The sequence below is a fragment of the Platichthys flesus genome, chromosome 2, assembly GCF_949316205.1.
Source record: "Platichthys flesus chromosome 2, fPlaFle2.1, whole genome shotgun sequence".
Taxonomy (NCBI): domain Eukaryota; kingdom Metazoa; phylum Chordata; class Actinopteri; order Pleuronectiformes; family Pleuronectidae; genus Platichthys; species Platichthys flesus.
In genome coordinates this window covers 26,339,587-26,365,000 of record NC_084946.1, presented here as the reverse complement: position 1 = coordinate 26,365,000, position 25,414 = coordinate 26,339,587, and the positions used below count along the sequence as shown (strand labels likewise).

The window sequence follows — 25,414 nt, the reverse complement described above, 5'->3', positions numbered from 1 at the left end:
TAACTTTTCTCAATACTGTCTCCTTTCACATCACATGTGAGGTTTTGATGTCCTGACTGCTTTGGTGCATTAGTCTCCCTTTGAAAAGCAATTGACTCGATCGAAAGTTAAGTCATAAATAAAGTTTTAATAATTGATTGATACTTCTATGTTTATAAATGACATTGTGTTCTTAAGTCTGGTCAATGGTGAAATACACAGAAGAGTTGGAGTCTGTCTGTAGCAGAGAAGGGAGTCTCTGTGGAATGAGACACTTTTGAACAGAAAGTGTAACTTGTGTTTTGCTTTTATTTTGTAAGACAAAACCTCTTTTGACAAATCTAAAGCTCTGGTTTGTTCCCCAGCGGTTCAGTTCAGAGATCACGAGACAAAGCTCCACCTCCAGTCACCTGAGGCAAACCAGGAAACATACTGCTGTTCCTCCACCAGGAAGTGACACACACACACACACACACACACACACACACACACACACACACACACACACACACACACACACACACAGAGAGAGACGATAACAATCTCTTTTAGACCAGATCCATAACGTCCCTGAGAGAGGAAAACACAGCAGGAACTACAGGGAGCTCTGCAACCTACCAACACATTTAACCTGCTGCTGGCTGCTCGCATGTGTACGTAGAGGGTCAGTGTGTATGCAACCCTCAGGGAAGATTGTTGAGAGACAGAGAGGAGTCGCACATTTGTGTTTCACGCTGGTGTGTTTGTGCTTTCAGCCTTTAAATGTCTTTCCGACCTGACGAGGATCTCTCCTGTCCGGTGTGCCAAGACATCTTTAAAGACCCCGTTGTCCTGACGTGCAGCCACAGCTTCTGCAAAGCCTGTCTGCTGAGATGGTGGAGAGGGACGCCCACAGAGGAGTGTCCCGTGTGTAAGAGGAGGTCATCGAGGAGCGAGCCGCCTCGTAACCTGGCTCTGATGAACCTGTGCGAGAGCTTCCTACTGGAGCGAGAGCAGAGAGCGTCAGCCGGATCCGAGTCCCTCTGCAGTCTGCACGCCGAGAAGCTCAAACTCTTCTGTCTGGACCACCAGCAGCCGGTGTGTCTCATCTGCAGGGATTCAAAAACACACAACAACCACAGATTCAGACCCATCCACGAGTTTGCACAGGAATTCAAAAAGGAGCTGTGGAGCTCTCTCAGGCCTCTGCAGGAGAAGCTGAAGCAGCTGGAACAAGTTAAAGGAAACTGGGACCAAACAGCTCAGTACATCCAGGTCCAGGCCCGACACACAGAGAAGCAGATACAGGAGCAGTTTGAGAAGCTTCGCCAGTTTCTAAAGGAGGAAGAGGAGGCCAGGATCACTGCTCTGAGGGAGGAAGAGCAGCAGAAGAGTCAGATGATGAAGGAGCAGACTGAGGCTCTGAGCAGAGACATAGCAGCTCTTTCTCACACAGTCAGAGTCACAGAGGAGGAGCTGAGATCTGAGGACGCCTCATTCCTGCTCAAGTACAAGGCTGCAGTGGAAAGAGTCCAGCAGCTCCCCCTGCAGGAGGATCCACAGCTGCTCTATGGAGCTCTGATAGACGAGGCCAAGCACCTGGGCAACCTGTCCTTCAACATCTGGAACAAGATGAAGGAGATGGTCTCCTACACTCCTGTGATTCTGGATCCTAACACCGTCAACCCAGAATTCATCCTGTCTGAGGACCTGACCAGTGTGAGACACGGAGAGAGACAGATGCTCCCAGAAAACCCAGAGAGGATCGACTATCACCGCTCTGTCCAGGGCTGGGAGGGCCTCAACTCAGGGGTCCACACCTGGGAGGTGGAGGTTCGAGACAACGCCGCCTGGTTCGTTGGCGCCGCCGCAGAGTTCCTCCACAAGAAGGGACGAGTAAAATCCTGGTTCTGGCAAATTGAGTTTTACAATGGTAAATACAGCGCACGCATGTTAGGAGACCCACCGGCTGTCCTCCGAGTGAAGAAGAAGCTCCAGAGGATCAGGGTCCATCTGGACTGGAGCAGAGGGAAACTGTGCTTCTTTGACCCCGACACCAACGCTCACATTCACACCTTCACACACGCCTTCACCGTCAGGCTGTTCCCATGCATGGGCACTTTGGACCGACTCCCACTGAGGATTTCACAAGGAAAAGTCTTTGTGACCAGAGAGACCCTCAGTTAGAGACGAGCGTGAGGACAACGTGCACTGAACTGAAGCCACATCGAGAAATCAACACTCATTGAGTTTAACACAACGGCATCTTGAATAAACACTACATTTCTGAAAAGAGTCAAATGCACTTTGATCTACATTGGTTTGTATTTTCAATTTATATTTGAAACCTCAATAAAAATATCTCAATCATTTTTTCTTTCAAATACTGTTGATGGACGGACAGAGGAATGGATGGATGGAGAGAGAGAGAGAGAGAGAGAGAGAGAGATGGAGAGAGAGAGAGAGATTTTTGTTCATTTGTTCTCACTGGTCAGCAGGGGTCACCATGGAAATGTAATTCTAGGTTGGCCAATATTTATAAGTTTCATTTAGTTTAATATTTTTAAACTAGAAACTCAACAGATCAGGGATTCTGTCAGATCACAAGTTTCAGTTCCTCACCAACGTGTTTGTGTGTTTGAGTGCGTGTATGTGTGTGTGTGTGTGTCTGTGTGTGTCAGTGAGTCTTTCATTGCAGCTCCTAAACTCTGCTGGTGAGACAGAAACTTCGACTGGTGAGTAAAATCTCTCAGATTCAAATGTTTCTGTTCAGTATTTGTTAATTCAAAGTTTAGTTCTGATGATGACTCTTCCTCTTAATAATTAATAATTAATTAAAATAAAAGTCTTTACACTGACGTCCAGATGTTCATTAGTTTCAGTACATTTCTATGAAAAATAAAATTCAGTTGCATTTATCATTAAATCATTAATATGAATGTAATTTACAGTTTCATGCACATAAGAGACGTTTTTTTACAAGAAAGGGACTATTTTACCTCATAACTTAACTTAACTTATCTTAACTAATCCAAACTAGAACAGGAAAAGTGAAATCAGAAAGTAATGAGGCTAAACTTCTACCAAAGTAAGTTTCATAATTTTCTGTCTTTTTATAAATTGTCATGTTTGAGTATTTTATTTTGTTTAGGAAAATTGGAATTACATATTTGTTTAGACACATTTAACTGTTAGAGATTTAAACGCTGTTTTAAAAACTTCTCCCCCCTCGCAGAAATTAAATAAATAAATTAGATCAAATCAATATTAGTCATAATCATATGAGTCAAATTGAAAACAAGAGGTCTACAAATACTTCTAAAGACACACATATGTTACTTTCTCTCTTTCTTCTTCTTCATCTTATCATTAACAGTTACTGGACCATGGGAGGTTATTATGGGATGGCTGCTCTGGTGGGCGTGGCTTTGCTTCTGAAGGCCGCCCAATGCGACGCGAGCTGCGACGGACGTCCAGGAGCGGCAGGATCCCCCGGCAGGGACGGGTGGGCCGGAGTGAAGGGAGAGAAAGGAGAGCCAGATGGTAAAAAAGACCTCTCAATTCAAACCCTGTACTTTTACCTCGCTAATGTCTGGTGTCTTTGTTCCATCACCCCATTGCCTTTATGACCACGAGAGACATTTTTCACCTAAAAACACACCGATTATTTGTCCTGTCTCCAGCTGCGATGGCTGACAGGTCGGTTGATGAAGGCGCCCTGCAGAGGATGAAGGGGCAGTCGGGAAATCGAGGTTTGCAAGGAGCCATGGGTCCGAAAGGTTTCCGAGGAGATCTGGGAGTAGCAGGTCAAGCGGGACGACCTGGCCCCCCCGGCCCTGAGGGGAGCAGTATCGGCCTTGGTAATGACCAGACCCTCAGGCGGTCAGTGTATCACCCTCACATACAGTGTGTGTAATAACATGTGTGTGTGTTGCTCTGTTTCTAGGTCAAGACTCCTCTCAACAGGCCGTCTCAGCTTTCTCAGTGATCAGGACGGAGAGCAGTTACCCTCGATACAACCAGGTTCGTTCTGTGAACATCATCCTTCACATTTAAAGCTGTTTCCAGACCTGACCTCTGGAAAATTCATTATTTACAGAGTCAGACACAATCAAAAGAATACATTCACCTCACGTCTTGTTTATTGGGTCTCATCACCAAAAAGCTCTTGAATCTCGTCGAATTTACAAGTTGTAGTCTTCATCTGTGTCTTCTGTGTGTGACTCCTCTTTCTCAGCCTGAGATATTTCCAGAGGTCAGTGTCACGTGTTAGGAAACGTCTTCAACACGACCTCTCGCTCGCTGTGATCATTTCTGGACATTTTCCATTTTCAATGCGTCTCTGAAACACAGATACACCTTTTTCAGCGGATGTTTATTTCCATCATGTCAATGCAACTGGAAAATGAAATGTTACTGTGTCTCTCAGCCGGTGACCTTCCAGACGACTGTGGTCAACATGGGCAGAGACTTCACTGCAGCCACAGGTTACTTCACCTGCAGAGTACCGGGGGTTTATTACTTCACCTTTCACTCTGGGGCCAAGGTAACACACCAGCTGCATGCACAATTAACAGGCCCACAATCAGGGCCAGACAATTTCATTTTTACTGAAGCTGGAGCGCAAGAAATGAGACAAATGTGTGAAATGTCCCCAAGTTTGAGCACAAACAGAGCAAATCCAAGTGCAAACAGAGCAATTAGAGTGCAAGAGCAGGGATTAGAGTGAAAGCTTCGCAAAATCTGAACGTCCTGCTTTCAAACTGAAAGAATAAAGCAAAGAAAAACACCCGGATACCTGTTTTAAATCGGACTCACGTGATGTTATGAACCTGTTCTTTAGGTCAGCATGTGTCTGCGTCTGGCCAGCGACGCTCTAACCAACAAGCTGGGATTCTGTGATAAGAACAGGAACAATGATCAGGTGAGTTTCACTGCGTCAGGGAGCTGGAGAGCCGACTCACAGGGAAAAAGGTTCCCCGTTCAAATCCCAGAGTCTTTGTGTGTAGGGCTGCGTTGCTACTGTGTTTGTGTTGTGTTTCAGGTGCTGTCAGGCGGCGCGGTGCTTCAGCTGACAGTCGGACAGAAGGTTTGGCTCGAGTCCTTCAAGGACCAGCAGACGGATTCTGAGGCAAGAGACACGCAAGAAAAATCCATCATCTTCAACGGCTTCCTGCTGTTCTCCTAACGTTGAGCTGTGAACCCACCAGCACCGGAGTCAGTGGAGGAGACACGGGACTGAGTTGATCCAGAACCTTGTGGTTTTGTCTCCTTGTCATTGATGCTGTAAATCCTGTTTGAAGGTTTGACTGTTTCTGTGAACCCAACAAAAACTAAATAAAAGTTAATTGTTGATTCTGGGTGTGTTTTATAAGATTAAAGAAATTCATTACACAATTTCATTACACACAGATTTTCAGACAATCACTCATTTGGTTGTTTAAGTCAACATAAAGTGTTTAGACCAAAAACTGTGTAACTTTGTTGCTTTACTTACACAGCCTATACTTTTAAAGTATTTCTATACTTTACTTACTTCTACTTTATATTTACCTACTTTTACTCCACTGCAAATATCAGCAAACATCTGCATTTTCTACTCCACTGCATTTATTATAATTGCAGTGCTTTATGTTTTATATTCATAAAAGTAATCAACGGGATGTGAATTGGTCCATTGATCCAATCAGAGCGGCCACTTAACATTAGACCCCGCCTCCTTCAACGGGAACAAAGCACAGCTGCAGAAACACCTGAAATGAAATCAGAAGAGACTCAGTCATAATGAGGAAGTTACATCAGGGACAAATACTTTTACCTTTAATACATGAGTACAATTTTAAAGCAAGTACTACATATTACTCAGATAGACAGAGTTAATGTTGTACTTTTACTTGAGTGACGTGTTTGAGTACTTCCTTCTCCACTGCATAAGTGAGACAAGAAAAATGATCCAGAGCAGAATTTGATTTAATTTCAAAATGATCACCAACGTTGTGTGGATAAGTTCAATCATGTTACATTTGATTTGTATGGCACCAAATCACATTGTGTATTATCTCAAAGTACTTTACACAATAAGACCTTAAGAATTGTAGAGAAGTTGATGACTCATAGGGACGGACAGTATTTTGACAGAGTTCCTTCTCCTTCCACTTTTCTGTGACCTCAGATATTTACAGAACTACTTCCACTCGTCTCAGAAAATCACTTCCAAAGCAAAAACTGCTGAATCTGTTTTTTTATTTTCCTGTTCCTCCTCCGGCTGCTTCACATCAACTTCACTTCATTTTGTTTTCAAGTCGTCACAGTGGGTTTTATTCTTCTGCTGGTTCCATCAGGTGAGTTTATACATGTATTTATTTCATCTGAGAGTTGATTCAAGTTTAACATTAATGAAATAATCTGCTTGTTTCTCTTTTATTATTCACATTGTGTATTTTATGTATCAAAAATGCATTTGGATATTTGAGCTGTATGTTCCTCTTGTCCCACATCCCCTGTCTCTTCTTTCCTTCTCTCCTCCTCTTTCTCTTTTTCCTGTCTTCCTCATCCCTCCTTCTTTATTTCTTCCTCATAATGTCCCATCCCTCCACCGTCTTCTTCCCCTCTCTCTTATCACCCTTTCCACTTATCTTTCTTTTCCTAGTCTCCTCTGCTCTTCTCGTATCTCCCATCCAAATAGTTAATCTTCCCATCTTCCCTTTCTCTTTGCTGAACCTCATCATCCCTCTCTTCTGTTCTCTTTCACTTGTCTCCTTTAATCTTTTCCTCCTCACCTTTCCTTCCATCCTTCCCTCTTCTCCTCCCCACTCTTCTCTTGTCTCATCACCTTGTCTCGTCTCCTCAGGTTCTCCATCATGCTCCCTCACTTCTCTCTTGTGATGGGAGCCCTGCTCTCATTGGCCGTTTCCCAGCTGGCTGCTATGGAGACCTGCCAAGCAATGCCCGGGATACCAGGTATGTTCAGTCATGTGTGTGTGTGTGTGTGTGTGTGTGTGTGTGTGTGTTTGTGTGTGTGTGTATGTGTGTGTGTATATATTTGTTTTATCTTTACTTCCATCCTCAGGTATGCCCGGGCTGCCTGGCAAAGACGGTCGTGATGGAGAGAAAGGAGTGAAAGGAGAACCAGGTATGATAACCAAACTTTATTCATAAAGCTTTTTTCCAAGCACAGTTCACAGGTCAGCTGATAAAAACGGTGCAGCTTGTTTTCATGTTCAATGACCAGCCCCTTGTTGTCTACAGGGGCAAAGCGGATTGGCGGTCTCGGCCCACAGAACGGAGAGAAGGGCGAGCCGGGGACGACGGGATTCGCTGGTAAACGAGGTCCGAGTGGCGAGCCAGGGAAACCCGGGGTCCCAGGGCTTGATGGAGTACCAGGAGAACCAGGAGAACCCGGGTATGTATTCTGACAAATCACTGAGCAGGTCCCAGGAGGCCTAGTGAGGACAGAGGAAAAGTGTGTGGCTCTGCACAGGGAGTTTTTGTCAAGTCTTTGGAATCTATTACAACTAAAGTTGAACATCTTCACGTCCTCCCTCAATCCAGAAATGAAGCTAAATTTTGCGTCTGTGGCCATCTTGCACAGAAGACGGCTTTTGGAGCCTGAGTCGAAGTACTTAAAATTACTACTTCAAATAACGAATTAAAATCCAACTGAAAAGAATCTAAAACAACCTCAAACCACAGAACTTTGAGGAAAGAATTTTCTTGTTTAACTTTGGTCCATCCGCTAACATAGAGCAGGTGGGGTTTATGACCTATACTGCAGCCAGCCACCAGGCGGTGATTGAGACATTTTAGCTACACTTACAGGGAGCCGTCATCTATCTTCATATCCAGTATATGTTTTTTTAGTTTTAATAAAACCGGGGTCACAGATTACTTTTTGCCCCCGGGGACCAGTAGCAGGTTCAAACCCCACTCTGGCCCTCATTTTGTGTTGCTTCCGTGGCTGCAGGACGCTTGGAGTCCAGCAGAGGGCGGCCTTCAGCGTTGCCAGAGGCACCAATGATTACCCGGACAAAAATAGCGTCATTCGTTTCATCACAGTCATCACCAACATCAACAACGACTACAACACAGGCACAGGACGCTTCAGGTGAGATTCACAGCTGTCATCCATTATAATGTGGATTTTATCTCAGGTTCGAAGCATCATATTTAAATCATGTGTTTCCGACAACAGGTCTGGGACACTTGTTTATCCGATTGCTGTTTAGACGATTCACTCAAAATCCAAAAGATCAAAGGATCATCAAAGTCATGAGAAGTTGTCGTCTTTGGACCAGGGAATGTCTGGATGGACTTTAATCCGAAACCAATTCCATCACTTCTGAGATATCACATTTAGTGAATTGAGTAAGTTTGTGTGTTTCAGGTGTCGCGTCCCGGGGACGTACTTCTTTGTTTACCACGCCTCTATAGATGATCGTCTCTGTGTCCTGATGAAGCTGGACGGAGAGCTGCTGTCGTCCTTCTGTGATCTCCGCCGAGGGAGAAGACAGGTATGAACATGGAAGAGCTCAGAGAACAAAGTAACTCGACAAACCAATGACAGATTTCACCCAAACTCATTGGACTAAGGTCAAAGGTCAAGGTCAAGGTCAACAAACGAATATGGTGACATCATGAAGAAAATGAGGTCATATAAACTTGTACCGTTTTACTTCTAAACCTAACTCTAATAGACTAATCATCTGATATCATATGGAATGAATGATGTCAGTATTTTTATAAAGAATCATTTTAAAGCCTGATTAATGTTTATACATCAAACGCATCACCTCAACAATGCTTTTCCTTTTATTTCAATATTCTGCCATCATTTGAGAATTGCTCCAAGATGAGATGTGTGATTCCAGGTGACGTCGGGCGGCCTGTCCGTCTACTTGTCCCGGGATCAGGAGGTTTGGCTGGAGACCAAAGACTACAAAGGAATGAGAGGGAATCCCAGTGGTTACAGCATCTTCTCCGGCTTCCTGCTGCGCCCACACTGACCCGGGAAACACAGAACCACCTCCGTCCTCAAAACTCTCGACAGCAAACTGGGTCATTTCACCGGCTACAATATATTCTGACTGGTTATTTTCATTTATCTACTGCATGAAAAACCTTGTGCAGACGCAGAGAAGTCTTTAATTTATATTATAGTTTGATTTAGTCACTTCTGAGGAAGAAGGGATTTGTTTCCATTAGTAATCAGCCTTAGAACATGTTTATCACAGTGTTTTTTTTCAGCTTTCTCTTTTTTATTCACTTTTAAAAGTTACCAGGTCCAATTCACTGTGTTGAATTTTTTTTCTCTGTCACAAGTTGAACTGGAAAACTACAAATAAACATCTGGAAACAACCTCAAAGCTTTGTGCTTAGATTGTTTCATTTCTTCTCAGGCTGTAGTGTAAGTCTTCTTCTTAAATCTATTTCATACATGCAGCTTTATTTCTGACAGGTTATAATTCATGATAAGTCTACAATTAAAATTACAATGTATACAAACACACATCCTTGTTGCTCATTGTTGCTGCTCAGATGCTTGAGAGTCCTAGTCAAATCTAAAAATTTAAAATGCTGATTTATGCCTTTCTGACTCTAAATTTGATTTTGGTGCTTATTTCAAGATTGTGAAATTAAACCAAGTATATATCAAGTTAAAGTTATAATCTGCAACTTTTTCACAAATTGAATTGAAAGTTCATATTCAAGAAGTCAGCTCTGGTTTATGGGAGTATGTTTCAGTAAAGTTACTGAAACATATTTTAATGATTAATTAAGAAAAAAGAAGATTTGATTTCTTCGCGTCACTGAGTCTGAACTTTGAGAGAGGGGAAAAAAACAGGGACAGAATGAAAAATGAAAAGAGGATCAGAAAATGACAAAGTGGCATCTTTCACAGGATGGAATCATAAAAATCTGCATCAGCTGTCGAATGAGAGGAAATCAAAAGTTTTGTGGAACAGATACTAACCTTCGGACTGAGGTCACGAGCTTCACAAACACACTGACAGCAAGAAATATACGGAAGTTCAGAGGAAAACAGAACAAAATGTTAATTCGGAGAAATGTTTTTTATTAGATTGATTCAATGACTCTTCATCGGGTGAAGTTTCTCCTCTTCTTCAACTGTTTCACTTCCACAGAGGCTTGGTTCTCTGTTAGAGTCAAGTCATCGGACTCTCACATAAACTAAACCTGAGTTTAAAGTACAATATTCTTTACTAGTAGTGGAGTATATTTGAAGTATACCTTAAAAGTACAGTTGTTGAGTAAAAGTACTTGGTTACTACTTAACAGATCTTTGTTAAAGTTAAACACAAATATTTGTTAGACAAACCTTTTCAACCTACTGATTTTAATTGAGTTGAAGTACTTAATTACTTACTTATCAGATATAGAAATACTCACACGTCCTGTTTCTAAATGCATCTTAATACTTAACTTTAGTTCTTAAAGTAAAAGTTACGTATTACAAACGACCATGTAATTTGTAACTTTGTAAATTCCAAGTATTTTGCTGTTCTTCTGTTAATTATATAACTTGTTGACTATTTGATGGATCAATGTTTAAACTGTTGTACTTGGTTCATGTGAGCATTTAATTTATTTAAGACGATAAACTATAAAAATGTCTGAATTTCTGAGTAAATGTAAATGTTTAGTGTGTAACATGACCTGAAGCTGTGGAATGACTGTATGTGAAGTCACACTGAAGTACAGGTACTTTGAATGTGTACTCACTGACACCACAGGAGTAAATGTACTTTGTTATATTCCACCTCTGAGCACCAGCAGAGTGGAGAACTTTCCCCACTTCAACCGTTTCACTTCCCTTTTTTTATTCTGAGTCGCTGCTGGCGCCGTGAGGAAGGACGGATCTTCACCTCCGCTCTTCACCTCCGCTCTTCACCTCCGCCCTTCATCTCCTCACCTCTTCATCATCTTCACCACAGAACCAGTGATCTGCTTGATAATGGTGAGACCTTTCTGACCTCAGAAAACCAACCAACATGTCAAGAGAGAGAGATTCACTCATTCAGATCGTTGATAGAGAAGTGGATTTAAAAGTTGAATTTTTACTCAGTTTTTATTATTGTTAACTTCAAACACAGTGAACTATCATTTGTTTGTGTTTGTGTGTGTGTGTGTGTGTGTGTGTGTGTGTGTGTGTGTATGTGTTGCTGGGATTCAGAGTCACAATACAAAACATGTAATGATGTTAATGTTGTTATTGTTGATGCGAGCTGAGTCGACTGTGTATTTGTTTATGTGCAATCAGACAAAGTCAATAGACAGTGATGAAGATGAAGAGTTAAACGTCCACTGAAGTGATGAAGGTTTTATCCATCATCTAATAATCATAATAATAATAACTTTTATTTGTGTAGCACTTATCTAAACTTAATATCACCTAATAAATGTGAGCATTACATTACATGTAAACGTAACACTACACACATTTAAAGAACATTACACTTACATTACATTACACAAAGTTACATCACGTTACATTTTGTATATCTGCAACGATGGTTTCTTTGATTTTGAAAACATTTGAACGGGAACCTGTGTGTTCAGGCCCCCCAGTGGCTGAGCCTCAGTACTGCTGGGATGCTGCTCCTGCTTCACGTGGCCCCGTCCTTGGCACAGGGGTCGTGCAGCGCAGGAGTCCCGGGGACTCACGGGATCCCGGGAACCCACGGGCCCAACGGCAGAGACGGTCCCAAAGGAGCGAAGGGAGATCCAGGTTCACAGTTCAGACATTAACACATCAAATACATTTGACCCGTTTTTTGTTTATCAAGTTGATTTTGTGAAACTGATAAAGATTTGATTGTATTTTTCTGTTGTGTTTAGTTGCAATAGTTTTATTAAAGTTCTTTTGAGTAGATCACAATATACACATTTAAATTTACAGCTCGAATAAAACACTTATCTTTAATCTCAATATCAGTTCATGCTCAAACATACTTGTCTTTGTATGAGCAGGTGAGTCCGGGAATGCTCTCAGGGGCCAGAAGGGGGCACCAGGTCTTCCGGGCCCCCCGGGCCGGCCTGGGATGAAGGGGGATCTGGGTATGCCGGGGCCCCCTGGGTTTCCAGGGGGGCCAGGAAGGAGAGGGAAACCCTTCATCAGCACAAACCAAGAGAAACCTCTGTTCTCCAGAAAACGTGAGGCGACAGATCCCTCGGAGATTGACACGCCCATCATCTTCAACAGGTCAGAGCAGGTTTGAAGTCACAAGAGAACCAGTTGATGTTTAATGTGACAGAGGCTTCAGTAGTGGTTCAATGTTAAAGAACTGGGATGGAGTTTAAAGGGTTTTATTGTCAGACTGAGGTCACTGGGAGAATCCCTGAAAACGTCAAGAAATAAATCTGAGGTACCTATCTACAATTCATAATAAAATAAGAAAAGTTCAAAGTCAATAACTTTTTAAAAGGTTTCCCTGCCTCATCAGGACTTTATTGAAAGACAGATATTTTTTGTCGATGTGCCGTAAAAAAGAAAACCTCACGATGATGTAATATAAGAAAATGTCCAGACCCAATTTTCTGTACATTTTCTTTATACCATGAAGCACAGTTTCAATTTTCCCCAAATGAGAAACACACAAATACAGAAATCTCTATTATATCTCCATTTATTGGCAGGAAATCATGTTTTTTTAGTTCTGGATATTACCCATGATGCCCTGCTTCCTGAACCTGAAGACCTGCTGCTGTCGATAAATTAAAAACTAAAATATCTGCGTGAACTTCCCACAGCGCGATTTTTCCAGACGTGGATGAGCGGCTTCAGGGAGGTTCTCTGACAGACGGGAGCTTCACGTGTGTCATCAGGGGCGTCTACTTCTTCAGTTACCACATCTCAGCAAGGAGCCGAGTGAGTCCATCACGTTCTTCTCCTCCGTTTGTCTCTCTTCTCCTCCTCGCTTCCTTCTTTTCCTTCCCTTCACTGGATCCAACCAGATTTTATCCTGTTACCTCGAATAAACACCTCCAGGAATCACATTCTTCTCTACACATAATTAAAGTAACATTTACTAGTTCCCGCAGCAGTAAAACAATAAGAAGTACTTATAAAAAATGTGATATCTACTTATTTTCAGTACCTCTTCTACCACAGCTCCTTTTTTAACGCCCAAGGACACTTGACAATAAACCGTATCATAAATAAACAGATGATTAATTAAAGTTAAACCAGAAACCAGTCTTGAGAACAACTCAGGCTGGGATCTGAAGGTCACTGAGGTTTCTGCTGCTCCTCACCTTGTTGTGTTGATGCTGCAGGTTTGTCTGAACCTGATGAAGAACACTGATGTTCAGACGTTGCTGTGCGACACGGCTGAGGGTTTCCTGGTCACCTCCGGCTCTCACGTCCTGGAGCTGGACCCTGGAGACACGGTCTCGGTCCACACAACCAGGTTCGCCAACACGCTGACGAGCCAGACCAGCACCAGTCACACCTTCACCGGCTTCCTGGTCTTCCCCACGGCCTGAAGTCTCCTCCACAGTCACAGGGAATGAACGACTCTCTGTGACGTGTGCAGCAGAGAAATCAACTGTGTGTTGTGTTTGAACTAGTTTCACTCATTATTAGGTAGAATCATTTAAATGAGTGATTTAGGATTGAGTGGAAGGATTAGACAACACATGACTCATGGTATATTCTTACAATTTCGAATAAAAAATTGCAGTTATTTAGATTTAGAAATGTGCTTTTATATTTTTTATGTTTTGTTAAACTGATAAAGATCTTTTCTTAATTAGATTTTTCATCTATGTTCTATTTAGTGTATATTTGAGCTTGATGCAAACTTTAAATTACAAACATTTCCATTTATTAACATAAAAAATATAGATTTTCAATCACAGCTAAAATAAAACACTTTTCTTTAATCTAAGTATCTGTTCAAAATCAAACATGAAATAAGTCTTAAAGATGCACTTATATATTCTTCATTGTTATCATTTGCCTAAACTACAAACCACTGTCTCATCATTTGCAGGGAATATATCCACGTTAAATAAACTTTAATAAACTGAAAACATTAACGCGTCTGTGCAGCAGTAATAAAGTTACACTGAAGTAACAACATGGAGAAGTTCTGATGATTATAACTGAATCATTGATGGTTGAGGTGTGTAACATTTCCTCTGTGGAGAAGCACCGAGGTATCAGGTGAGAGGAGTTGAAATAACCATCACACAGACTCCAGTTACCAGACGTTCCACCAGACACAGGAAGTGGAGGACGAAGTCAGGAGCCAATCAGTCGAGCACAAGATGAAAATCATTCAAATTCTATTGTGATGATCAGGATGACGTCATTCTTTCTATATTATTTTTCGATGAATAAGCTTTATGTCATTTCTATATTTCTAGAGGCGACGAAGTTTTCCATGATGCAATTTTCTGACTTTGTTTGGATTTACGACATCACTTATCGTATGACATCATGTGATTATTTTAATAATTTCCAGATCGACACAAGCTTTACATTTTTGCCGTTTATTTGTGGAATAATATGTTGTTGTAAGAAGGATGAAAGGGAATGAAGAAAGTTTTATCAACCTTGATTTTGATGCACCAGGTTCAAAAGTGAATCATCTGGAGATAATCTCTTGAGTAATATTCCCCCCAAGTTTAGTGTAAATCAGTCCATGCATTGTTGATTTATTTTACACACAAACACACACAAACACAAAAACAGGTAAAACCTAAAGAATCGGGTAAAACTACAAAAACAAAATTGTTGTAAATTTGATAGAAAATTACCAGGAGATACACCAGACTTTGTTGTAACAATGAGAAAAGACAAGTTTATTTTTCTATCATTGACAATGATCGTAAAATGAACTTTAGTGATTCAAAGAAATCAAGTAGCTGCTGTGAACTGGGACTCAGCAGCGACCCCTAGTGGCTGAGGCTGAGCCCAGCGTGTCGGTGGCTGACGAGCTGCTGAACACACCGTTCCTGGAGAAGAAGGTGTTCCTCACCACCGACGACCTGGCTCTGCAGGGGGTCCTGTAGTCCAGCGTGAAGTCACCTGGAGACGAGAAGACGCCGGTGATCAGGTGCAGAACAGATGAAAACCTGGATCTGGTGGATTCAGATGTGGTTTCATGAGAGAAATGAACAGTTGATGGGACTTGTAATGGGAACTGTGAGATCTCGGTGGAGTTTTGAGCTCTACTGGGACTTCCGGGTGTTATTCTTCCAAAAGCTCCCTCGTCTTACCCAGCCTCCATCCGTACTCCCAGGACGAGAGCAGAGGGAACTCAAACTTCTCCTCAGGTGGGATCCGGCCTCGTCTCTGCAGGTACAGGCGCCGACCTTTCCCCTGAACACACAGTTCACTGGGAATCAGCTCGGAGGTGGCAGAAGGTTAAACACTGAGCGATGGAGTTATAAAATCCCTCTGTCATGTTAGTTCAAGAACATTTTAAGATCTGGAAACAAGTCAAATCTGTTTTCAGATGAAGTTGAGTTTCACCAGCTGAAGACACGTTTGTCTGATTAACAGCCTGTTGTCACTGGAACGTTTGGATCTGAAGCTGCAAGTTAATAAATCAACTAAACTACAGAACATATAAATAGAAGCAGATGTGTTTCATACGTTATGAGAAGAGTCCTGATAAAGAGCCTTTGAGCTCCGTGGAGAAACCGGCCTCATGGCAGGAGCCACACTGAGCCAACCGTCCACAGGAGGAGGAGGAGGAGGAGGAGAAGGAGGAGGAAGGTCGCTCTGCCTCTTCTTGGGTGCACTGGGAACAGGAGGCAGGGCAGCCCTGCTGGGTGGAGCATACAGGTGAGATCAAGTCATTCTATGACTAGAAGCTCAGATTCAGATTCCTCAGCTCACCGGGGCCGGGCAGACGCTGCAGGCCGCTGTGGGGCCTCGGTGCTCGGCTGGTTGTTGACTCTGCAGCCGGACGTGTGGCTGGTGGCGTAGCGGCTCGTCCAGGACAAACGAGTCATCATCTCCTTCTGAATCTGCTCCCGGTAGCAGTTCTGACTCTGAGTCGTGAACAAGCCACGCATCTGCTGCCAGAGACTTTCATTTAGCATCTCAGTCCAACACTCGGATCAACACCATGTTCAGAGCTGCTGTTCACATCTGACCTGACCAATCCAATCACCACCTCCTCCTGTGACCACAGTTTGACAACTTCATCCAACCCAACATGGACTCATTTCTGATTGTTTATATATGACAGTTATCATGAGTGTAGTTAGTCATTTACATCTTCAACACATCTGACCGTATTTCGTCTTAAGACCCCATCATCAAAGAAAGAAAATACAAACTATTCATTTAAAAAAGCTTTTTCTTAAGTTGATTTAGAAATGAAGCTACACAAAAACACAACAAGCTGATGATAGATCATTTCCATATAATCTTATTTTACCTCCGTTGTGCCTGAAGAGGAGCGGAGCAGGTTCAGCTTCTCACTGTGGATCAGATAACACACAGGGAAACATGACACACACACACACACACACACAAGGAAAAATGACACATACACACACAAGGACCCCAAAAACTATTGGAGAAATGGAGCAGGGACCCCCTACTATATATATTGCATAAAATTAGTGCCATGTATAAACATATCTACCCTGTTATTGTGCATTCAATACTAAGCTATTCAAATAATACACAGGTTCATATATTCATGTTTTTATTAAACATGCATGGTATAGAAGCTGCAGTTATATGTTGAATTCATGTTAATGTGTATTTAAAGACGTTTAAGTTTGTGGTGAAAAAATTGGTAAAACAAAAATTTGAAAAATGTGTTTAATCAACCAAAAATGTTGCGACCCCCCTGCAGTACCTCCGCGGACCACTTAGGGGTCGCGGACCCCCTTTTGAAGACCTCTGACCTAGACCATCTCCTTTTCAGTAATTTAAACATTTTCTGAAAAGCGACCCCATGTGGCCATAAATAGAATTTGCTGGAGAAAAGACTTCTATAAGGTTACTACATTTTTTTTTATATTTTACTTACTATATTAATAATAAGGATAGTCTTTTAAGAAAAATCATTTTAACATAAATAATTCAGTTTATTTTAAAAGTTTTAAATATAACATTTAGTCAAACCACCGGTTGAATGTGCCGTTAAACCCACAGTTAAGGAAGTTGAGGAACATCTGCTCACGATTAGTTTTCTAAAAACACAGTAAAGAAATCCTCAGGTGAAGTGAAGAGAAGGAACTGAACTGAGATCCAGGAAAAAAAGAGACTGAAGTCGATCATCTTAATTCCAGTTTATTTTAATTATCAAATGTACATCATCTCTAGAGTTTAGTTTCACGTTAAAACACCTTTTCCCCCAAAATACAAAATGAATTTTTTCTTTCCCCACATACAAAAAAAACAAAAACAACAACCACAAGTACGAAAAGTAGCAGTGATAAGGAGACGACAGCCGGATCAGACATGAGGACACAGGATTCCCACACAGACGCAGATCTGACCTTGAACTCTGCAGCTCAGATCTGAAGTTGTGGGAATTTTCAAAGAGGTTCAAGAGAAAGAAATCAGCAGACGTCAGTAGTCGAGTGCAGTTTGGCGTTTTTTCGTGTCAGAGAGAATCAGGTTCGTGGATATTCTTTAAACTAACAAGTGGATAAAGCAAACACAGAGAAGTCCAGGTCTTTTAAGTTGAGATGTTTTTTAGTTTCATCGTTTTGGTTATTTTTGGCTTCTCCTCGTGGCACCACGTTAAATCAGAGAAACTTCAATTTGCTCCTCGGTGCAGAAACTAAGAGGAATCTCACAGAACTCTGGGGTTTTCATCGACACCGGGGAAAGGGCTGCCTGCTTTTAAACTTTTAGTTCTAATCATAAACATTTTAAAAAGGTTCGGCTCCACTTTTCCAGATCCCGACATCCAGTTTTACAGTTTTGGAAAACGTTGCAGACATTCTCAGAAACTAACTTCTTCTGTGAAACCAGCGAACTTTAATTTATTAATCAAGTACAAAAACTCCTCAAGTGCAAAATTGGTCAATTCATAATTTCAGGGATCAGCAGAACTGTGATGATATCTCCTCCTCTAATCAGGTGATTTCATCCCTCGGCTTGCTTCAGGCCAGATTAGCCGAGGTTTCACCCTCATGACGTCTCAAGTCACTGACGTGGTGATTTTCTATCCCCTTCAAATCTTTAAGGGTTTTTTAAAAACATGTTTTCCATCTCTGAAGGGCAGGTTGAGTCGTTTCTCAACACATAAAGTAATCATGTCGGGGCAGAACCTCCTTAAAACATCTGATTCAAACTGAAAAGGTCTGCGCACAAAGCTTTGTTAAGCCACTTGCTCATTGTTGTCATTTGCATTGCAGCTGGTGTGTGTCCACTCCGAATCGTACAGGGTGCAGAGCGGGGGTTTATCACGGGACCACGACGTGGAAGGGGGAACCCGGGATGTGGTCGTCGCCCCACTTGACCACCAGGACGTAACTGCCCCGCTCCCTCAGCAGGTAGCCGACGTTGTACTGCAGGTTGCCCAAGTGTTTGACCAGCACCTCCTCACAGGGAACCTGAGGACCGTGCACCCCCACCAGCAGCATGTTCTTCCCTGTGGACGAGAGAGAGAGAGAGAGAGAGAGAGAGAGAGAGAGGAGAAGTCAGACAAGTCCTTTCTTATCGAATTCTACAGGGAAGTTGTGTTTTCGTCTAAGTTTGTTTGATAGTCAGCAGGTTTACGTAAAAACCACTGAACCGATCTCCATTAAGTTTTGTGGATCATGACTCAGAGTAAACGTTTTCCTGTGGAATCAGATCAGTAGGCAGGTCATGGTTGTTTTACCCACTTCCTGTAACATTGTCAGATCTTTTATCAGCATTTCATTGATTTCTCCAGTGAAGGTTTCTGATATTTACGAGTTTTTGCAATTTGGTGCAAATCTAAATAAAATTCTGGATCTAGTGAAACTGAATTTTCTCTTCATTCAAACCCACTGTGTCTGTGGCAGAGAATCTAAAGACTTATACCACCGTCTCAAACTGATTCCTGATTAAAGTGTTGTTCTGGTTTCCTCCACCACACCCAGAGACTCCAGCATTTCCAGTAGAGACAGTGAACATGTTGTGAGTGGTTTGTGTCTGAGGCCCACAGGTCAGTGGGACTTACCGGCCTTGCTGCAGTCCACAGAGAAGCTGCTCCTCTGGCCCACGAAGGCCTTGCTGAGGCCGGAGCCTCGGCTCTGCACCTTGCTGGCGTCCGAGTCGCTGGGCCGGGGCATGATGCTCTGAGTGAGGCTGCCGCTGGACGCCCGTACGGCCGGGTCCACCGTCAGGGTGGACGTCTCACTGGCGTTGGTCACAGTCACCAGTCGTTGACCTGAGAGAGCGGAGGGAGAAGGTTTGTTTGTCTTTTCCTTTTGTAAAAAACAAATTTCCAGTTTCCATTAACACGTTTCTGTTGTTATCAGGTGGATTTAATAGAAATCAATGATTCCCCGATGATTGATTAGTGACCCACAGACACAAGGAGGTGTTCTTTAGGTTCTGAGCAGAGGCGTTCACCACGTTACCTGTGACTTTAGCCTTGAAGGGACTTCCAGTGATGTGGTTGGGTCCTCCATATTTGATGCTGACCAGGTAGTTCCCGGGAGCCATGGGGGTGTACTGCACCTTGTAGCCCTCTGGAACCTCCTGGCAGTCCATCTTCACCTTGGAGGGGCCCTCGATGGTCACGGCCAAGGCCCCGGGGCCCGCCTTGGTGTTGTTGATGATGAACTCTGACTGGGAACCTGCAGGATTACAGACACTCCCACAATTTTACAACTAAATATATGTGTGAGATTTGGTGTTGATTGATTCAAAGCTTAGGGAAGTGTTGGGCTTTGTGAGAAGCTGACATGTCACCCAGCTACAGGTGAAGAGGTCAGGGGTCCCACAGCTGGACAGACGGGTAACCCACCTGTGGTGCCTCTCTCCAGTCCAGCTCCATACGCTGTGACCAGACCCGGCTCTCCGGTCTGACCCGGTTCCCCGACTCGGACCTGGAAAGGACTTCCCGGGATGTGAGAGCCGTTGAACTTGACGTCGATGGAGTGGAGGCCGTTCTCCCTCGGGATGAACCGGATCGCATACTTGTCTGGAGGAGGTGGGGGGGGGGGGGGGGGGGGGGGGGGGATTCGTTACCAACGGGTCCCAACATCCAGGAGTTCTCTCTTTAACAAACTGGTAAACACAAACCTTTCTCCAGCTCGGTGACGGCACACTCCTCCAGAGCACCGGAGGGGCTGTGGACCTTGGCCTCCATCTTCCCCTGCGCTCCATTCAGACGCACCGCAAAGGATGCTGGGTGATTCGCCTTCAGGCCAGACTCCTGCAGAGGTCGGACGCACACAGTCAGTGGACAGACGTTTGAACAGAAGAAGGAAAAGTAACAACTCAAAACACAGACACACACATACAAGTACAAGTACACACATACAAGTACTAAGTGTGTAATAGTTTCTACTACGTCTCTCTTCAGCTCCTCCTCTTACCTGAGCTCCTGCTGGTGCAGCTCCAGCAGACAGAGGCAGACCCACCATGTTACAAAGCAGTTACACACACTGAGTGTACCACACACTACAGTCTTAAAGGAAGTCATCAGGGAATAAGAAGGGATACATATATTCTTTATTGGGGCCTTTTATATTAGGTTTTAAAAGAATTGTGATCGAGATAAAAACTATAGAGAGGGTCACGGTTTGTCTGTGATGTACAAACTATTTCTTAACGACCTCACGCAAAAGAATAAGAGAAGAAAGTTTGTGTAGATTAATAGTAAAGCTGTAAATAGTAGTAATTATGAATTAATATATTATTTTTTAAATGGTGAACTTGTACAGATTAATAAATAATATAAATAGAAGGAAGTATAAGGGTCTAAAGTTGGGATGTAAGCTTATCACCCCAATGATAATATTATATTTAACAATATAACATTGATATGAATTTGGCCAAATTATATAACCACGGTGTATTTTTGATTCGGATATTAGAAATTCAAAACGATAATTTAAATGCTAGAAATTCGATTTTGCCAAAAATCTGATCTCCTCAATAAATTTCAAATATGGACATTAAACTGAAAAACTGTTGATAATGTTCCGTGAAGTCACAGATTGATCATGTCTGAAGTGTTATTCCCATTAACAAGGAGGAAACCAGTGCTTCCTGTTGACTGTGTTATAAAGAGCCATTCATCTACAGCTACAGACAAACTACAGACAAACTACAGACTCCATGAAGAGAGCAGGACGCCTCTGTCTGCTGTAACCAGTCAACCAGCGAGCTGAAGGTGCTGCTGCCCATGATGAAGATGATGACGATGAAGATGTTGCTGTTAGGAGCCTTTAAATGAAACACAAGAGAAACACCAGCAGCTCCACACCAGACGAGGAGAGGGATGACCCGAGCCAGGCAAAGGCTGTTCTGGAGATTTCCATTTTGAAACTCACAGTTTGCCTGACCGGGGTCACGTCCATGAGACCAGTTGCATAAAGAAAACTCCAATACTTTAATATGCCTGAAGTAAGTGAGTCAATTCATCAGAGTTAGAATGTTGTTGGTGCTAAAGTTCAAACGATCAATAAAAAACAAAAATGTGAATTAAACCCCAGACCAGTCAGACGCAGTTATGAGGAGTAAAATCCTATTTCTTATGCAACTGTGCCTCAGAGCCCTTTAGCAAGGCAGGGCAGGCTGGGTGTGGAGGTGTCTCCTCGTGCCTCACCTGAAGGCCGGTAACAGTGAGGCGCCGGGCGTCGTTCACCGGAGCCACGACCGGGACCAGGAAGGGGCTGTCCGGGATGTGCTGGTCGTTGAACTTCACCGAAATCTCATAATCCCCTGGAGGACGAGGAGGAGAGAGAGAAACGCTCACAACGCACTTCTGGAATTCAGTCTTCTTCTAACTCTGATTTTGTAAAACAGCGTGTTGTCTGTACCGGGCTCCTGGGCGATGTACGAGACGCCACAGGATCCGTCCTTGCGGTCGTCAAATGAGATCTCCGCCCGGCTCGGCCCCTCCATGGCGATGGACAGGCCGCCGGCCCCCGCCTCCCTCGTCCAGATGCTGAACTCAGCTGTGGAGCAGGAGAGTTACTTTAAAAAACTTCAAATCCACAACACAGTCTTACATCAGTCCAGGATTTCTCCCTATAAGGGTAAAGTGTGGGTGGGTATATATTTACCCGGCTCTCCTGCCTGTGCTCCCTCCAGTCCCGGACCTCCTGCTCGCACCTTGGTGGCCCCGCCCTCTCCCAGTGGCCCCACGGTGAACTGGAAGGGGCTGCCTGGCACGTGCACGCCCCTGTACCTCACGCTCACACTGTGCACGCCCATCTCGGTGGGCACGAACCGCACGCAGTAGGTGTCGTTTCCCACCGCGACCAGCTCGGCCGGCTGGCTGGCTCCCGAGGGGGACGTGACCTCCGCGGTGACGTCCTTCATGTCCATCGCTGTGGACACAGACACAAGATGTGAGGTCGAGCCGACGGGCAGAGGGAGTACCATGATGCATTCTGTTCTGATATCTGACGTCTTCCGTGATTTATCCAATGTGTCACTCAAACCAAAACAAATAAAACTAAACAGATGAGAAGGAATCACACACACACAGACACACACACAGACACACACAGAGCTGCAGCATAGTAAAGCTTATGTTGTGTTGGAACATTTATTTTTCCTGAGGCTCTGTAACGCACCCTCCACCCCTGCACCGCCCCCCGAGCAGCGGGCATCAACCCCACAAACACCCTTCACTTCCTTCTCTCTGCCCGCGAGCACCAGACCAGAGAGGCCGGAGATGAGGCGGACGCGCCCAGGAGAGAGGCTCCGACCCGGGGCCACAGCGGAGGCACGAGCCCCGCCTCCCCTGGAGCTGCCAGACCACCAGAGGGAGCAGTAGGAGCGGGAGCAGGAGTGAGAGAGGAGCTGCCGTGACAAGACCAGGAGGAACCAGCTCACTGGAGGAAGAGGAGGATGACCAGGAGGAGGGGAATGAAGGAAAAACACAGAGGAGGAGGAGGAGGCGGAGGAGGAAGAGGAGGGATGAGTGGAGGGGACAGAAGGCAGAGGAGGAGAAAGTTAAGATAAGCTGAGGGAGAGAAGGGAAGAAGAGAAAGGAAAGTGGGTTAGAAGAACAGGGGAGGAAGAGGATGGTTGAGATAAAGGGAGGAATGAAAGGAAAGGGAAGGAAAGATCATAAAAGAAAGATGAGACAGGAGACAGACAACAGCACTGAGAAAAACTACAGACAGGAAAACAGCTTTAGAGAAGACGGAGCAGGACGTTTTCTACATCGAAACAAGAAACAAGCAAACTGTTCCACACTTAAACAGTTAGTGTGTGTGTGTGTGTGTGTGTGTGTACCTGGTATCTTCAGACTGAGGTCACACACACTCCCCACGCTGGAGACAGATGCTGCCTTCTGTCGTCGAGTGATGCTCTCCCGGATTCGACCCTCGCCCGTCACCCGCACTGTGAACGGACTTCCTGTTGACACACACACACACACACCCCAACACACAACTCTATTTGTCAGAGAGGATATTTCACACTACGCTGCATTAAATCTCTTGCTACACACATTTATAGTTTCCAGTAGTAATAGTGTTTTCCTCTAACCTGGGACGTGCTCCTCAGCGAAGCGGATGGAGACGATATAGTTCCCGGGCTCGGTCGGACAGTAAGTGACCCCACACGTCCCGTCCTCTATGTCCTCCGTCTGGATGTCCACCTTACTGGGCCCTTCGATGGACAGAGCCAGGCCTCCGTAACCTGGACATGCAGAGAAATGAGGTTAACACTGTCTGGTTGGAGACATATGGCAGTTCCCAGTGGCTGGCTGCACTGACCGGCCTCTCGTGTGTCCACCACGAAGCCGGCGTTGGTGAACGTGGTTCCCTGGACGAGGCCCTCGCCGTGAGCTTGGACCCGGCTGGCGTCTCCGATCTCCGACTGGACGACCATGATGGTGATGGGACTGTTGGCCACGTGCCGAGCGTTCTTCAGGATGCTGACTCGGTGTTCACCCACCTCCCGGGGGATGAAGGAGATCCCTGAGAGGAGGAGGACGAGGAGGAGGAGCAGGAGGAGGAGGAGAGATATTTTAATAAATTCAGATTCCAATCACTTTCAAATGTGTATTTTTGAAGGTGTCGTACCGATGTGGTTGTTGGTCATCCTCTTCAGCAGGCAGGGCTCGTCCCGGCCGGAGGGCGACCGGATGCTGGCGGTCAGCAGGCTGAGGTCCGTCTCGTTTATATCCAGAGAGAAATCTGCCGCTGAGCCCAGTTTGACATGAGAGCGCCGCTGGTTGTCCTCTGCAACACACAGACACACAAACACACAAACACAGAGGTGACACACTGCTGGGGAGCCTCTGGGAAGTCGGATTGCTGCTCAAACAAAATGTGTTTTGAATGCAGAATAAAAGACAAGGTGCATTCAGTTTGTTATCCTGAGCATATGAAGAGGTTTGGGGTCATTTTTCATTGGATGTGTGTTTTTGTGTGTCTGTGTGCACACTGACCGGTGATCCTGGCCGTGAACGGGCTGCCGGCGATGTGCTCGTTGTTGTACTTCACCAGGATGTTGTAGTCTCCGGGCAGAGTGGGCATGTAGCTGACGCTGCACGTCCCGTCCTTGTTGTCCACGCAGGTGATGTCCGCTTTGGACGGACCCTCGATGGCCAAGTCCAGACCGCCTGGACACACACACACACACAGACACACACAGACACACTCAATATTTAAAACAGGATCTTTAAACAATCTTTTATTCGGCTAATAATACATTTTACAAGAAGTCACAGACATGTCACTGTGAAGCTTTGACCCCTGAAAACCAAGCAGCTAATCTTTGAGTCCATTTGAAGAAATTCTCTTAATATCACATTTTGTGTTGTCACCAAAACCCAATCAGGACATTTGAACCTGAGATATTGTGTTTAAGAGAACGGACGGAAAACTCCAAATCATGTCACCGGCACATCGGCATTAAATACACAAACATTTTGACCGTTGGATGGAAACTTGACTTTGGATTTAAAAACGAGAATTTCCTCTCGTACCTTCGGAGGCGTCCTCTGTGAACACGGTGAACGTGGCCATCTTCTGGGCCACGCCGTAGCTCAGACCTGGGCCATAGGCGGTGACGTTGGGACTGCTGGCGTGGTTCACATAGAACTGGAGGGGAGACTCTGAAACACGCACACACAAACGCACACACATTCAACAACACAACTACAACAACAGGGGTCAAATCTACAGGTAAATTAATCTGAATCAGTGTCTCATGTTGGGAGTCGCTAACCACAGCCTCAGAAATTAGGTTTTGACACATGCTTACCATGAGGACTTCTGCTCAAGGTATGTGTGAGAAAGATACACAAGGGACCCCCCCCCCCCCCCCCCCCACACACACACACACACA

At 44.3% G+C, this 25,414-nt stretch overlaps 6 protein-coding genes across 8 annotated transcripts in view; 4 read left to right on the top strand and 2 right to left on the bottom strand.

The window, feature by feature from the left end:
- Positions 1-473: 473 nt before the first annotated feature.
- Positions 474-2,328, top strand: LOC133971739 (zinc-binding protein A33-like). Of its 2 annotated transcripts, none has more exons than XM_062409086.1 (2): positions 474-632; positions 735-2,328. In XM_062409086.1, exon 2 carries the CDS (start codon positions 742-744, stop codon positions 2,143-2,145), a length of 1,404 nt encoding a protein of 467 aa, XP_062265070.1. In that variant the 5' UTR covers positions 474-632; positions 735-741; the 3' UTR covers positions 2,146-2,328. The 2 variants fall into 2 exon arrangements, with proteins under 2 accessions (XP_062265070.1, XP_062265071.1); XM_062409087.1 differs by having other exon boundaries at positions 474-643.
- A 206-nt stretch (positions 2,329-2,534) lies between these two features.
- Positions 2,535-5,313, top strand: c1qa (complement component 1, q subcomponent, A chain). Its single transcript, XM_062409094.1, has 7 exons — positions 2,535-2,693; positions 3,335-3,501; positions 3,642-3,818; positions 3,905-3,981; positions 4,388-4,504; positions 4,802-4,882; positions 5,003-5,313. The coding sequence occupies exons 2-7, from the start codon at positions 3,345-3,347 to the stop codon at positions 5,144-5,146; spliced, it is 753 nt and encodes a 250-aa protein (XP_062265078.1). The 5' UTR covers positions 2,535-2,693; positions 3,335-3,344; the 3' UTR covers positions 5,147-5,313.
- An 832-nt stretch (positions 5,314-6,145) lies between these two features.
- On the top strand, positions 6,146-9,320 carry c1qc (complement component 1, q subcomponent, C chain). Its single transcript, XM_062409079.1, has 7 exons — positions 6,146-6,299; positions 6,809-6,918; positions 7,028-7,090; positions 7,207-7,360; positions 7,922-8,062; positions 8,342-8,468; positions 8,826-9,320. The coding sequence occupies exons 2-7, from the start codon at positions 6,819-6,821 to the stop codon at positions 8,958-8,960; spliced, it is 720 nt and encodes a 239-aa protein (XP_062265063.1). The 5' UTR covers positions 6,146-6,299; positions 6,809-6,818; the 3' UTR covers positions 8,961-9,320.
- A 1,451-nt stretch (positions 9,321-10,771) lies between these two features.
- On the top strand, positions 10,772-14,059 carry c1qb (complement component 1, q subcomponent, B chain). Its single transcript, XM_062409072.1, has 5 exons — positions 10,772-10,933; positions 11,536-11,704; positions 11,947-12,178; positions 12,727-12,844; positions 13,252-14,059. The coding sequence occupies exons 1-5, from the start codon at positions 10,931-10,933 to the stop codon at positions 13,459-13,461; spliced, it is 732 nt and encodes a 243-aa protein (XP_062265056.1). The 5' UTR covers positions 10,772-10,930; the 3' UTR covers positions 13,462-14,059.
- Positions 14,060-14,671: 612 nt separating this feature from the next.
- LOC133963253 (protein SPMIP1) lies at positions 14,672-16,005 on the bottom strand. The gene is made up of 4 exons (XM_062398240.1): positions 15,827-16,005; positions 15,581-15,752; positions 15,202-15,304; positions 14,672-15,010 (listed from the first exon to the last, which is right to left on the bottom strand). The coding sequence occupies exons 1-4, from the start codon at positions 16,003-16,005 to the stop codon at positions 14,865-14,867; spliced, it is 600 nt and encodes a 199-aa protein (XP_062254224.1). The 3' UTR covers positions 14,672-14,864.
- A 1,218-nt stretch (positions 16,006-17,223) lies between these two features.
- flnbl (filamin B, like) overlaps positions 17,224-25,414 on the bottom strand; it is a 46,856-nt gene continuing 38,665 nt past the window's right edge. For both annotated transcript variants that reach the window (XM_062408972.1, XM_062408980.1), the window contains 14 exons: positions 25,053-25,181; positions 24,513-24,686; positions 24,145-24,303; positions 23,836-24,039; positions 23,606-23,758; positions 23,351-23,473; positions 22,168-22,434; positions 21,922-22,059; positions 21,708-21,823; positions 20,177-20,309; positions 19,899-20,075; positions 19,510-19,728; positions 19,107-19,316; positions 17,224-18,551 (listed from right to left, as the gene is read on the bottom strand). In XM_062408972.1, coding sequence (XP_062264956.1) covers positions 18,364-18,551; positions 19,107-19,316; positions 19,510-19,728; positions 19,899-20,075; positions 20,177-20,309; positions 21,708-21,823; positions 21,922-22,059; positions 22,168-22,434; positions 23,351-23,473; positions 23,606-23,758; positions 23,836-24,039; positions 24,145-24,303; positions 24,513-24,686; positions 25,053-25,181 — 2,390 coding nt within the window. In that variant the 3' untranslated portion in view covers positions 17,224-18,363. The remainder of the gene's footprint in view (positions 18,552-19,106; positions 19,317-19,509; positions 19,729-19,898; positions 20,076-20,176; positions 20,310-21,707; positions 21,824-21,921; positions 22,060-22,167; positions 22,435-23,350; positions 23,474-23,605; positions 23,759-23,835; positions 24,040-24,144; positions 24,304-24,512; positions 24,687-25,052; positions 25,182-25,414) is intronic.

What these genes read in the sequence shown, in the direction of transcription:
- LOC133971739 (XM_062409086.1), top strand. Translation starts at nt 742, where the DNA reads ATGTCTTTCCGACCTGACGAGGATCTCTCCTGTCCGGTGTGCCAAGAC.
- c1qa (XM_062409094.1), top strand. Translation starts at nt 3,345, where the DNA reads ATGGGAGGTTATTATGGGATGGCTGCTCTGGTGGGCGTGGCTTTGCTT. An exon ending in GGGGAGCAGTATCGGCCTTG is followed by an intron (nt 3,819 to 3,904) that starts GTAATGACCAGA and finishes CTCTGTTTCTAG; the next exon opens with GTCAAGACTCCTCTCAACAG. An exon ending in GTTACCCTCGATACAACCAG is followed by an intron (nt 3,982 to 4,387) that starts GTTCGTTCTGTG and finishes TGTGTCTCTCAG; the next exon opens with CCGGTGACCTTCCAGACGAC.
- c1qc (XM_062409079.1), top strand. Translation starts at nt 6,819, where the DNA reads ATGCTCCCTCACTTCTCTCTTGTGATGGGAGCCCTGCTCTCATTGGCC. An exon ending in AGCAATGCCCGGGATACCAG is followed by an intron (nt 6,919 to 7,027) that starts GTATGTTCAGTC and finishes TTCCATCCTCAG; the next exon opens with GTATGCCCGGGCTGCCTGGC. An exon ending in TCCGCCGAGGGAGAAGACAG is followed by an intron (nt 8,469 to 8,825) that starts GTATGAACATGG and finishes GTGTGATTCCAG; the next exon opens with GTGACGTCGGGCGGCCTGTC.
- c1qb (XM_062409072.1), top strand. An exon ending in AGGAGCGAAGGGAGATCCAG is followed by an intron (nt 11,705 to 11,946) that starts GTTCACAGTTCA and finishes TTGTATGAGCAG; the next exon opens with GTGAGTCCGGGAATGCTCTC. An exon ending in ACGCCCATCATCTTCAACAG is followed by an intron (nt 12,179 to 12,726) that starts GTCAGAGCAGGT and finishes AACTTCCCACAG; the next exon opens with CGCGATTTTTCCAGACGTGG.
- LOC133963253 (XM_062398240.1), bottom strand. Translation starts at nt 16,005, where the DNA reads ATGCGTGGCTTGTTCACGACTCAGAGTCAGAACTGCTACCGGGAGCAG. An exon ending in ATCAGGACTCTTCTCATAAC is followed by an intron (nt 15,305 to 15,580) that starts GTATGAAACACA and finishes CTGTGTGTTCAG; the next exon opens with GGGAAAGGTCGGCGCCTGTA. An exon ending in GGAGTACGGATGGAGGCTGG is followed by an intron (nt 15,011 to 15,201) that starts GTAAGACGAGGG and finishes TCTCGTCTCCAG; the next exon opens with GTGACTTCACGCTGGACTAC.